The 13,825-nt window shown below is 40.7% G+C and overlaps 2 protein-coding genes across 2 annotated transcripts; one reads left to right on the forward strand and one right to left on the reverse strand.

The window, feature by feature from the left end:
• Window positions 1-866: 866 nt before the first annotated feature.
• On the reverse strand, window positions 867-1,377 carry LOC120514659 (histone H2A-like). Its single transcript, XM_039735153.1, has one exon. The coding sequence runs from the start codon at window positions 1,299-1,301 to the stop codon at window positions 915-917; it is 387 nt and encodes a 128-aa protein (XP_039591087.1). The 5' UTR covers window positions 1,302-1,377; the 3' UTR covers window positions 867-914.
• Window positions 1,378-1,658: 281 nt separating this feature from the next.
• On the forward strand, window positions 1,659-2,168 carry LOC120514664 (histone H2B 5-like). The gene has a single exon (XM_039735159.1). The coding sequence runs from the start codon at window positions 1,745-1,747 to the stop codon at window positions 2,120-2,122; it is 378 nt and encodes a 125-aa protein (XP_039591093.1). The 5' UTR covers window positions 1,659-1,744; the 3' UTR covers window positions 2,123-2,168.
• Window positions 2,169-13,825: the final 11,657 nt, after the last annotated feature.

Raw genomic sequence — 13,825 nt, forward strand, 5'->3', positions numbered from 1 at the left:
AAGTAGCCCTGTGATCCTTAAGAAAATGGACAGATGGATGGTTACTGTGATTTTCTACCCTGTGGTGTGCTGTGCTGGTAACATCACTTGAATAGAGGCCGACTCAGTTACAAAATGCACTCTTCAAGACAAAACGAATGGTCATTTTGAACAATACTACACATCCTTTCTAGAACACACTATCATTTAAGTGCTTTTAGCCAACAAATTACTCAGCAGAACTGTGATCAGAAACACCACTGGGGCTTCCTCCTAATTGCAATATACACCATTATACTGTCTCACTGTGCCTGTACTTTAGCCGTATCACAAGTTTTCATCTTTTTTCTATTATTTTTGTATGTCTGTTAGGGGAGTATCTATGTACCCACCACATTTGAAATGCTTTAAGTATAACCCCTGCATATCGAATGAACTACTTTTGAAGACAATTAAAAAAATAAGTGATGTTCTAGGCTTAAAAAGCCAAGTCTGTATACTTCTGTTCTGCTTGGAAGAGCTGCAAATGGAAAGAATGCAGTAGAAGGAGCAGGTTATTTGTTCTTCTTTACCTAACTCCTGTGCAGAATCCTTTAATTCAAGCCATTTGAATTAGAAATTAAGGGTGGTTGCTGGCATAATTGCCACCTCAGCAGGCCAACATAAGTGTGACCACTAGTCCCAAACACACTATACTGCTCAGATATGAAACTAGACAAGGGGAAAACTTCATATCAAATTCTTACAGGAATTTCAAAAACCAACTTATAAAGATCAAACAAAATACAAGGAACAAAGTACTAGCGATTAGGACATAAAGTCATAACATAGAACTGTAGAATCAAGATGCAATACTCAATGGAAGAAAGCTGCAATCAGAATAGATGGGTGGCTCTGAAAAGAGCCGTTGGTGTTGATAAACGTATTGCCGTAGATTACTTGCTCTTAACGGGTTTCTCGGTCTTCTTAGGGAGAAGCACGGCCTGGATGTTCGGCAGCACACCACCCTGAGCGATGGTTACGCCACCCAACAGCTTATTGAGCTCCTCATCATTACGCACAGCCAGCTGCAGGTGACGAGGAATGATTCTCGTTTTCTTGTTGTCACGGGCAGCATTCCCAGCTAACTCGAGAATTTCAGCGGTCAGGTACTCGAGCACAGCAGCCAAATAGACGGGAGCACCAGCACCTACACGCTCAGCATAATTGCCTTTCCTTAGAAGTCTGTGAACACGACCAACGGGGAACTGCAATCCAGCTCGAGAAGAGCGAGTCTTAGCCTTGGCACGTGCCTTCCCGCCAGTCTTTCCTCTTCCAGACATGTTTAGATACCTATATGCACAGCAACCTACAGCACTCTAGAATGCCTATGCTGCGCTCTTATAAAGCCTTCCTTTTGGCGCGACGAGCTAGACGAGTAGAACGCTGATTTGCATGTGCTCCCACGTCACTTTGCCTGCGGCGACTCTAGGGCTTTTTAGAAGACTTTGTTGTTGAAGGGGCTATAAAGGTAAAAATAACTATTTGAGCACGAAGGACGGTATTCATTGTGCCTTATTCTGCATTTACGGTCTTGTTGTTCCAAAAGACTACACTCGCCTTCGGGTTACTGAGAAGGCACAATAGCAAAATTGCGCGCGCAAATGTGATCCCACTCATTAACTCAACGGTTGTTGGTAGCCACGCCTATCATTAGCATGTGTCTTTAAAAAGAGGAATCTGCGAAAATACTGCATTCGCTTTTCTGTTGCTATAGATTACAGTTATGCCTGAGCCAAAAGCTGCCCCCGCTCCTAAGAAGGGCTCAAAGAAAGCCGTTTCTAAGAGCCAGGCGAAAGGAGGAAAAAAACGCAGAAAGTCTAGGAAAGAAAGTTATTCTATTTACGTGTACAAGGTACTGAAGCAAGTTCACCCTGATACTGGCATTTCATCTAAAGCGATGGGAATTATGAATTCGTTTGTGAACGATATCTTCGAGCGCATCGCCGGTGAGGCTTCTCGTCTAGCACACTACAATAAGCGATCGACTATTTCTTCCCGGGAAATCCAAACTGCTGTGAGGCTCCTGCTACCAGGAGAACTTGCCAAGCATGCCGTGTCAGAAGGCACCAAGGCAGTTACCAAATACACTAGCTCCAAGTAAACTGCAGAATTACTAATCGAAGCCAACGGCTCTTTTCAGAGCCACTCATCTACTCAATAAAGAGCTCTGTTGCTATAAAATATATATATAAAAAATTATCTAATGACAAATATATATATATATAAAAAAGAATACGGCATTCTGACTTGATTTCTACCTCTTCGTCTTTTTCTAGTTCTAACTTTATTTAAAAACTTTAGTTTAAATGCATATTGCACATTCTCTAGTTTAAAATGTGTCACTTATTTATTGTCTATTTCATATGCCTATTTATTCTATATCCTCTGTTATGCTGTTCTGTTTGTCTACACTGAAAACCTGGAGCCACGTCATCTCGTCTCTCTATGTACCTGTACAGTGTATAGCAGAGAGGACAATAAATTTGAGTTGACTTGAAATGCGTGTCTTTCCCGTATGGCATTCTCTCTCCGCGCCCACTTTTCGTTACCATTTAGCAACTCTGAACCACTGTCCTATGTGGTCACAAGTCCGATTCGGTTTTCTTCTTCAGACGGACTTTGCTTTAAATGGAGTACGACAAAACTAAATTTTCAGTGGTACACAAGACAATTGCACAGTGGCCAAATGGAATTTCATACTGAGAACTTAGGATCGTGACAACTATCACTCAGATTGCTTATCGCCACGGGAATAAAGCGCTTGCAAATGCGTCGCTCTTTAGCTTCAACTTTACGGTTGCGATTTCAGTTTGGGAATTAGATCCTCTGAAAAATGGCCGAGACAAGAGATGGGCCATATGTATTTCGCAAAGCGGATTAGTTTCTCTCAAAGGAACGTTGCTCCAGATTCTTTTGAAACTAGGTTGAAAACCAGTTTAAAGCACCTCACTACCGTTCTGATCAAAATAAAGTTCAATCGTGTAGTACACAATTTAAGGATAGGCTCTATAATAAAATCGTGGGCGGCTCTGAAAAGAGCCTTTAGGTTATTTACTTTATTTCGAGTGAAGCTTAACCTCCGAAGCCATACAGAGTACGACCCTGCCTCTTCAGAGCGTATACTACATCCATTGCGGTAACAGTCTTTCTCTTGGCGTGTTCAGTATAAGTAACAGCATCCCGAATAACGTTCTCCAAAAACACCTTGAGAACGCCACGTGTCTCTTCGTATATCAAGCCAGAGATACGCTTTACCCCAAGCGGCGGATAGCAGGCTTTGTAATGCCTTGAATGTTATCTCTCAAAACCTTACGATGACGCTTTGCGCCACCCTTGCCAAGTCCCTTTCCACCTTTACCACGACCAGACATCTTCTATCTCTCTAACGTATTAGCAAATGTGAATAAAACTGACGCGTGCTCCCTGCCTAACATAAATAAAACGACGACCTGCTCGAACACAGGGGAGGAAATGGCAGCGCGGGCTTTCAGGAATTTGAATTCTCTCTTCATCTTCCAAGCAGAAGTCCCAGGAACAAAGAAGCTAATTCACCATGTGAATCCTAATGTGAATATAGATTCTGGATGCTGCAGAATTAGTCATACGACTACTCTCTATTGAGCTTTATATTTTTTCTGTGTCTACTGCTTGGTGTGAATGGTAACTGGCTCCCGTACAACCGTTTGGGTAAGCAGTGTGTTCGGGTTGATTTAAATTATGCTTAATTTTTGTGCCCACTTTGTTGTTGATGAAGAAAATGACAAAAAAGCCTGAAACTATATTCTTATATATCCCCGTCCTCTACGCGTGCCCTTTTAAATTAATTACCAGACATTTCCATCAGAATGCAATCAAGACTCTGTTTCTTCATGAAAACACAGAACATGACTATGATTTCCTTATTTATGACTTAGTTATAAATCTAATTACAAAAATGCGTTTTACATTTATTTTTTCCTCTTTTACTTATAAACATTGTCGCCAACAATGAGTGATTTTTTTCATCAAATGCTCATATTTAAAAAACAAAAATCAATGTACTGTAATATTATTTTGCATTAAGTTTAATTAAGCATTAAAAGCTGAGGGCTACAATTACTGTTTCTTTGTTGTCCATCCATCCATTATCCAACCCACTATATCCTAACTACAGGGTCACAGGGGGTCTGCTGGAGCCAATCCCAGCCAACACAGGGCGCAAGGCAGGAAACAAACCCTAGGCAGGGTGCAGGGCATGCATACACACACCCCCACACCAAGCACACACTAGGGACAATTTAGAATCTCAAATACACCTAACCTGCATGTTTTTGGATTGTGGGAGGAAACCCATGCAGTGACGGGGAGAACATGCAAACTCCACGCAGGGAGGACCCAGGAAGCGAACCCGGGTCCCCTAACTGTGTGCCACCCTGTTTCTTTGTTGTGTTATTCAGAAATTTGTAGTCCCTGAAAGGGAATCACAGATACTGTCAGCAGTGGAAGGCAATTGTTTGAAAAAATCACCACACAATTTCAAGTAATTTAAGAGCTGACAAGGACAAATTAAAAACACCTATATCAGTTTAGAGTGACTTTGTAAAACCATTTGAATACCCATAACATATTTTCAGGTAATTGTGTTGGCATTTGAAACAAAATTAAGACTAGAATGGAAATGCAAATCAACAGTCTGTTAACAGAGGAGAAAGTGAGGCCTGCAAATACAAGAACACTCTGCTATGTCTGGTTATTTTATAGTTTTTCTTTCTGGCTCCGATACCGGAAACAGCAATTATTTACATGTCATTGTGTAACTTTAAGCTGATGAAAATATACTTAAGTGCAATATCTAGTCCTGTTCTTCACAATCAGTGCTCCTATTGTTAGTTCGGAGGTCCTCTCAACACAAACCCAATAGGAATGGTTAAAGTGGGAACATTTGACAGTTCAGGAGCCTTATTAGAGAGATTAGAGATCTAAGTCACTCTGAAAACAATCCAGGAGGTTTTAAAATAGCTGTAGGAAGACATCCCTTATAACATCCTATTTACTGTAATTAAAATATTACCATGTCTATTTGAACAAAATGCTACACAATAGGCAATTTTTTTATGACATTGAATACAATCTAAAGAAAGTTCATGGGGAAATGCGTGTTTAAAAAAATAATACCTGAATAAATAATCTGTATAATTCTTCAGCTGGATGAGACTTTTAGTTAAGGCTTCTGCAGTGTCCTTAATAAAATTTAGAATTCTCTGAACATTCGTAATTACACAGTTGATCGTGTCATCCACTCTTGGGCCAGAAGTTCCTTGATAAACTGCTTGCTGAATTGCTGTGCACCTCCTTTGTATCTGATGAAGAATATTATCAATGTCCGACATGTGCATTAAACAGTAAAGCTTACAGAGTCTGTATGACAAGTTGTTTTATTGTTGCGTAAAGGAACAAATAGAAATGAACTGTCATGTATAACTATTGGGGATAAAAACCTTTTGCATAGCTTTAGAGTGCCCAGGATAGACTTCAGTAAAAAAAAAACAATCTCTGTATTTATGTTTGTTTCCTGCTGTGAGGGATAGTCATTGGGGATAAATGGCTAGTTAACAGTTAACAGAGAAGTGGAGACCTTTTCATGTTTCAATGTGGAAATGATTTTAACATAACTGTTAGTAAAATGAAATGTCAAAGAAAAAGTTAACAATGCTAACACACTGAACCTGTAGATCTCTGGACTGTGAGAGAAAACCCACATAGACATGGGAGGAAACTCCACTGGAACAAACAGGGAATGAACCTCTGTCTTCTTCTTGTAAAGCAACATCACTACTGTTGTGACAGCCTTTACAGATGTATAAAATATGTAAAGGATGTTACTACCCACAATAAAGAAACACAACCACCTATAGAAAAAGATCCTTTTCTGCTCTTTCTAATTTAGCTCCTCTTAAAAGTAAATCGGTTACATTACTCATTACTTACAAAAAGTAACCAATGATACTACTTATTTACTTATTATAAAATGTTATGCCTTATAAACAATCTGCTAGTTATGTGTTACTTTTAATTCTTTTTCATTAAAAACTGCACATTTCATAAGCCAGAATGATTTTATTAAACACTAAACCCATATATAAACCTTTATGAAACTCACAACAATATAGCCAAATTTGATAATATTCTTGTGTTTTATAAATATGTTTAGTCCTTCATGTGCTGTAAAGTTTAGTCACTGTGCCACTAGATCACACTAGTCCTATAAATATATACTGTATACAGTATATACTTTCACCAAGGAAGTGGACAGTCACCACGACATCCTTACCCATTCACACAACTTGCGCACTATTAAGGGGTATTTTGGGAAGACATATGCAGGTGTACAATTTTACATTTTCTAGAAGACCTATACAGATATTGGGTGGAAGGAGAGTTCTATCCTCGGTTACATATAGAGAATTTCAACTCTTGGTGACTTTGAAAAGAGCCTTTTGTTAGGTAGACAGCGTCCTTAAGCACATTCTCCACAAATGTGGTGAGCCAGTTGTATTTCCTTGGGTATTATGATCACCCTCTTGACATGGATGGCACACAAATTGGTGTTTTCAAAAAGGCTATCCAAGTAAGCCTCACTGGCTTCCTGTAAAGCCATGACAGCTCAGCTCAGGAAACGGGGATTGGTCTTGAAATCTTAGGCGATTTTTCTAACGAGGCTTTGAAAAGATTTAGAAATACACAAGGTATAAGGTGTGCCTTTAACTGTAAAGAAAAGAATGACCTGAAGTGTAAATTTATTAACTAGATGATTTTTGTTCTCATTCCTACACACCTCATAACAAGCATGACAATAAGTGCTAGAAACAATTTCCAACAAAAGTTTTGATCAAGGGAAGTACATCCATCCATCTTTATGAACCACTTTTCCTAGGCATTCCGGGACCTATCCCACCAGTCAACAAGTAGAAACAACACCTGGACAGGGCACCACTCCATCACAAGACAAACACCTAAACAAACACCAACTCTAGCTCAATTTATATAACCTGCATCTCTTTAAACTATGGGAGCTACAGTTTCCCACATTTTCTTATGTTACAGCCTTATTTCAAAATGGATTAAATTCATATTTTTCCTCAGAATGTTACACACAACACCCCATAATGAAAAAAGTTTACTTGAGGTTTTTGCAACTCTATTAAAAATAAAAAAACTGAGAAAGCACATGTACTTAAGTATTCACAGCCTTTTCCATGAAGCTCAAAATTGAGCTCAGGTGCATCCCGTTTCCCCTGATCATCCTTGAGATGTTTCTGCAGCTAAATTGGAGTCCACTTGTGGTAAATTCAGTTGATTGGACATGATTTGGAAAGGCACACACCTGTCTATATTAGGTCCCACAGTTGACAGTTCATGTCAGAGCACAAACCAAGCATGAAGTCAAAGGAATTGTCTGTGGACCTCCGAGACAGGATTGTCTCGAGGCACAAATCTGGGGAAGGTTACAGAAAAATTTCTGTTGCTTTGAAGGTCCCAATGAGCACAGTGGCCTTCATCATCCGTAAGTGGAAGAAGTTTGAAACCACCAGGACTCTTCCTAGAGCTGGCCGACCATCTAAACTGAGCAATCGGGGGAGAAGGGCCTTAGTCAGGGAGGTGACCAAGAACCTGATGGTCACTCTGTCAGAGCTCCAGAGGTCCTCTGTGGAGAGAAGAGAACCTTCCATAAGGACAACCATCTCTGCAGCAATTCACCAATCAGGCCTCTATGGTAGAGTGGCCAGACGGAAGCCACTACTTAGTAAAAGGCACATGGCAGCCGGCCTGGAGTTTGCCAAAAGGCACCTGAAGGACTCTCGGACCATGAGAAACAAAATTCTCTGGTCTGTTGAGACAAAGATTGAACTCTTTGGTGTGAATGCCAGGCGTCCCATTTGGAGGAAACCAGGCACCGCTTATCACCAGGCCAATACCATCCCTACAGTGAAGCATGGTGGTGGCAGCATCATGCTGTGGGGATGTTTTTCAGTGGCAGGAACTGGGAGACTAATCAGGATAAAGGGAAAGATGACTGCAGCAATGTACAGAGACATCCTGGATGAAAACCTGTTCCAGAGCGCTCTTGACCTCAGACTGGGGCGACGGTTCATCTTTCAGCAGGACAACGACCCTAAGCACACAGCCAAGATATCAAAGGAGTGGCTTCAGGACAACTCTGTGAATGTCCATGAGTGGCACAGCCAGAGCCTAGACTTGAATCCGATTGAACATCTCTGCAGAGATCTTACAATGGCTGTGCACCGACGCTTCCCATCCAACCTGATGGAGCTTGCGAGGTGTTGCAAAGAGGAATGGGCGAAACTGCCCAAGGATAGGTGTGCCAAGCTTGTGGCATCATATGCATCAACAAAGTATTGAGCAAATGCTGTGAATACTTATGTACATGTGATTTCTCAGATTTTTTATTTTTAATAAATTTGCAAAAACCTCAAGTAAACTTTTTTCATGTTGTCATTATGGGGTGTTGTGTGTAGCATTCTGAGGAAAAAAATGAATTTAATCCATTTTGGAATAAGGCTGTAACATAACAAAATGTGGAAAAAGTGATGCGCTGTGAATACTTTCCGGATGCACTGTAACTGGCACACCCAAGGGAAACCTACACATGGAGAGAATATATAAACCTCCAAGCAGGGAGCACCTGTGAGTCAATCCCGAGTCTCAGTCTCTTTATTACAAGTCAACAGTGCCACCATTGTGCTGCCCCAGGGGGAATAAAACATTGTTTCTTGTTGTTAGGGAGCAGAGTGGCTAATTCTTGCTGACTTACAGCTTCTGGTTTGTTGGTGGGTTCAGTAACAACTCTGAATGGAGTTAAATGTTTTTCTCCAGGTGCCACTGTAAAAAAAAACCTTTCACCCATTGCACGGCTGTACCCCATCAAAAAGTGTGTGTTAAGTTCATGAACGGCTACAAACAGAATGAACTCACACCTCCTTCCAGGGTTGGTCCATTGTGACCATTGTATCCAGGCTAGTATCTTTCCCCATGACCCTAACCAGGATTAACAGATTTTTAAAATTAATGGAAAAATTAGCAATCTGAATTTCTTTTATTATGGACAAAATATACTATCATCTGAAGTGTCTTTCATCTCCTAGCCTCTAACACAGAACAGTACATTGGCCTGCTCTTCAGTTGTTTCCCCTCCTTTAATGACCCATATCACTAATATTGATGGTGTTGTTAGCCATGCTGGGGGTTGTTTGGAAAGCTTGTTTAATGATTCTTCTCCTGCCTTTTTCAAAAATTATCTGGCTGTTTGAGTTCTTCTCTCAATATATCAGATAGCTGTCAGTTGAGGTATTTGCTGAAGCGGACGGTATCCTTCATTGCTACTTTAAAGCTATGTAGGAAGAGATTTTTTTGTATGTGCTTTGATTACATCTTGCCTGAAGAAGGGGCCTGAGTTGCCTCGAAAGCTTGCATATTGCAATCTTTTTAGTTAGCCAATAATAGGTGTCATTTTGCTTGGCTTTTCTCTACATTCATAATGGCTAACACGACAGTATCATTCATTTAATACCTTTCAGCTCATCCATTGATATTAGGTCCTACGTGGTGTATTAACTGCTTTGCTCATGGGCCTTATGTTCAGATGCCGAAAAGCAAATTCAAAGCCCTATTTCCTAACCCCCGCACACATATTTCCTGTGTTGTGTTCTAACAGGTCGTCTTCTGTCTAATATAAAGGGAGGATGCTGTTTCTGTAGTTATTCTCATTCTGTAGACTATTCAAGACTAGAACAAGACAATTGGACTGAGTAAGCGATTCAGGATTCAAATTGATTCTAAGTCATTCGATTCGAAAATTGACGCTTGAAAGCTGAAGATTCTGCTGAATTTTCAAGGTTGCTTTCGACCCTGGTGCTTATTACCTTTTCAAAAGTCTCAGTTCCCAGGTGAATGGGAGACTTCGAGGAAGAAATCTGCGAATGTGTCGCCAAGATTCACGACACATACGCCGTTGACTCTTCACCCGGAGAAGACAAAATGTCTCAACGTCTTAACACGTACCAAACAATGACTTCTAGGGCACACCTTCCAAAGGTGTACTCCGGTCGACCCGAAACCCTGTCTGATCTCAGCTCTGAAGGTGAATCAGAAATGGACGATAATGCCAACTTAGACGGTAACAGCAGTGAGACCGAAAGTCCCTTCTTGCCTGTAACATCCTTGAAAGGAAAACACAAGATCTCTCCTTCCAAACACTCTCTCGATAGGAAGAAGCTAAAACTGACATTACTAAATTCCCCTCAGCAAGATATTCCGCTCAGAAATCGTTTCAGCGCACTGACCAATTTAACATTGGAAATGGAAGCTTCGTATGAAGATTCAAACCCACTCTCACATGCCGACAATTCGCAAAGGCCAGAACAAGACCGCACTGAGCGCCGCCTGAACAAAGTCCCACCGATTATTCTCCATTTCTCGGAAAACTGGTTGCAATTCAACAACGAACTAAAAAGATGAAACATTACAGTCTCTAAAGCAGTTACTACTAAAGACGGCATTCGTCTTCAACCACAATCCACTGATGACTACAAAGCGCTCTCTCACTTCCTAAAAGACGGTAACGTTGAATTCAACTCCTGGATGTTGGAATCGGAAAAACCACTGAAAGTAGTCATACGTGGTATACCCACATCTGTAAGTGAAGATGACATAGAAACGGCTTTTAAAGAAAGAGGCTTCCCTGTTATTAAAGTGTGCAGAATGAAGGCAGGCCCTCAGCATCATCCCTACCCGCTGATGCTCGTACACTTAACAAGAAACGAACAAGGTAAGCGCATATTTCAAATTACTGATTTAATTTTCTTACGTATTAAAGTGGAAAATTTAATTAATAAACCCAAGATTGGTCAATGCCACCGTTGCCAAAGATTTGGCCATGCTGCCAATATGTGTTATAATAGACCCAGATGTGTGCATTGTGCCGACAGCCACTGGTCACGTGACTGCAACAAACCAAGAGAAGAAAAGGCAACCTGCGCAAACTGCCGTCAGGATCACCCAGCAAACTACAGGGGATGTGTGTACAATCCTCTTAAGAAGCAGCCACAACCCACATCACTACCTTCCAGAGCAGTCTCCGTAGGAATCAGCTACGCTGACGCTGTAAGAAAAGACACCTGCCTAATAGAGCCCGCAAATCCATCACCTCCTACTTCAAACGGATCGCGTCACAATAAAGTAAACAAAACAGACGGGCAGAAGGCCGAGCGAATTGCATCCACTACGCTCTTAGAAAGGAACTTCGCTTCTCAGATAAACAGGCCTGGGGCTACCCCTGCCGGTCCCTCTGAGGAAGATGACGTTACTGCTCTCTTAAACCTAACAAACCTTTTTTCCAGTCTCAAAGCCAGAAGATAACTAAATTTTGCAAAGTCCCTCATTGATAAATTATGTGCAGCAAGAACTGGAACAGGTATTCTAAATATAATCCTGTCCTCAATTCCTTCTGTTGTAAAGATTTTCTCTGATGGCCCCTAAATTACTACACACACCAAATAATTTAAGATTAACCATCTGGAACGCCAATGGAGTACAAAACAAAAAAGAAGAACTTCAAGAATTTTTGGATTGGCATTTAATTGATGTAATGCTAATAAGTGAAACCCATTTACGTCCAAGTTCAGAATTCAGAACAAGAAGTCACTTTGTATACAGATGCGACAGAATTAAAGGAAAAGGAGGAGGCACAGCCTTTCTTGTCAAAAAAGGAATAGATCATTCTGAATCACCCACACCACAATTAAACACATTGGAAGCAAACTCGGTGATGCTAAATACTAAAGATGGCCCTTTGAGAATAATTGCAGCGTACAACAGTCCCAAGAACGACCTACCTGTCCAAGAACTGGATTTACTTTTCCAATCAAATACTCCAACGATCTTAGCAGGTGACTTAAATGAAAAACATCCAGCCTGGAACAGCAAAACTACTAATAAATGAGGGAGGTCTCTCATCAATTTTACTGACAGAAACCACCTAATAGTGATAGGACCAGAAGAACCAACGCTGTTCCACCCCAATGGTTACAGACCTGATGTAATAGATATTGCGATCCTCCAAAATGTAACACACTCTCCACTCATCAGCTCCATTGCAGAACTGAGCTCTGACCACAACCCTGTACTTCTGGAGTTACATGGATCAAACAGTTTCACCAAAAACCACAATGACATAACAAAAGAAAGAATATCCTGGCCTGCTTTCACAAGAAAACTTGAATCATCCTTGGGCCCCTTACCAACAATCAACACTCCAAAACAGCTAGAACATGCAGCAAAAGCCCTTACTCATTGCATCAAGCAAGCAATGGTAAATGCTTCATACAAAGCCCATAATACAAACAAAAATAATCTGTCCTCCATTCCCAACTGGCTACTTGAGAAAATCAAAGAAAAGAAAAGAATTCAAAGAAAGTGGCAAAAAACATTGTAACCCAGAAGACCACCAAAAAATGAATACACTCTCAAATGAAATCAGAGAAGCACTAAATGATATCAGGAATCAAAAATGGTCACAAACTTATCTGAAATGGAACATCAAGCAGGTACCAAATGGAAAATCGCCCGTGCGCTCCACAACAAACAATCTCCTATACCCTACCTCCATGGTCCAAACGGATTTGTATATACCACCCAAGACAAAGCAGAAGTTATTGCCAACAGCTTGGAACTCCAGTGCTCATCAAACTTTGAAAATGCAAATATCCAACACATTTAAAGAGTACATAAAGAAACTAACCAGTTTTTATCAACAAACCCACCAGAAGTCATTGATTTTGCTACTCCAGCAGAAATCAGAAAAATCACTGATCATCTTAATACTAAGAAGGCTCCAGGGTCAGATGGCATTCCAAATGCAGCTCTCAGAGCACTACCTCACAAAACAATCGTCGCAATAACCATTACCAACGCGGTAATGAGACTAGGACATTTCCCTGAATGCTGGAAAACTGCTGATGTCATAGTTTTGTAAGTTAGAATGTAGAGAAAGAATGACACCTTTTATTGGCTAACTAAAAAGATTACAATATGCAAGCTTTCGAGGCCAATCAGGCCCCTTCTTCAGGCAAGATGTGGCCTGAGTTGCCTCGAAAGCTTGCATATTGTAATCTTTTTAGTCAGCCAATAAAAGGTGTCATTTTGCTTGGCTTTTCTCTACATTCATAATGGCTAACACGGTACAACAACCTAAGCCAGGAACAAACAGATCTTTCCCACAGAACTAGAGACCAATCAGTTTACTTAGTACTCTTGCTAAAACCATTGAGAAAGCAATACTGAAAAGACTTCAAAAATATAAAGAACAGCTACAAATAATCAATGAAGAACAACATGGCTTCAGAACTGGACACAGCACCACTCATCAACTCCTGAGAGTAGTGGAATACATCACTGAAGGCTTCAACACTAATAGATCCACCGGGGCGATCTTCCTTGATGTATCCAAAGCATTTGATAAAGTGTGGCACAAAGGCCTTCTCTACAAAATGATTAAGGCGGGTATTCCAAATTACCTAATTCACCTCACAGCCTCTTTTCTTAAAGGAAGAAAATTCCAGATAAAGTTAAATGGCATCAGATCATCACTCGAGAAAATAACTGCCGGTGTCCCTCAAGGCTCACTACTTTCACCAATCCTCTTCAACATCTTTGTAAGTGATATGCCAAAGACAAGTAGCACAACACTGGCTCAATATGCAGATGATACTGCAGTACTTTACAAATCCACCCAAACTTGGGTTGTCAC

This window comes from Polypterus senegalus, chromosome 14, assembly GCF_016835505.1.
Source record: "Polypterus senegalus isolate Bchr_013 chromosome 14, ASM1683550v1, whole genome shotgun sequence".
In the NCBI taxonomy this organism is placed as follows: Eukaryota; Metazoa; Chordata; class Cladistia; order Polypteriformes; family Polypteridae; genus Polypterus; species Polypterus senegalus.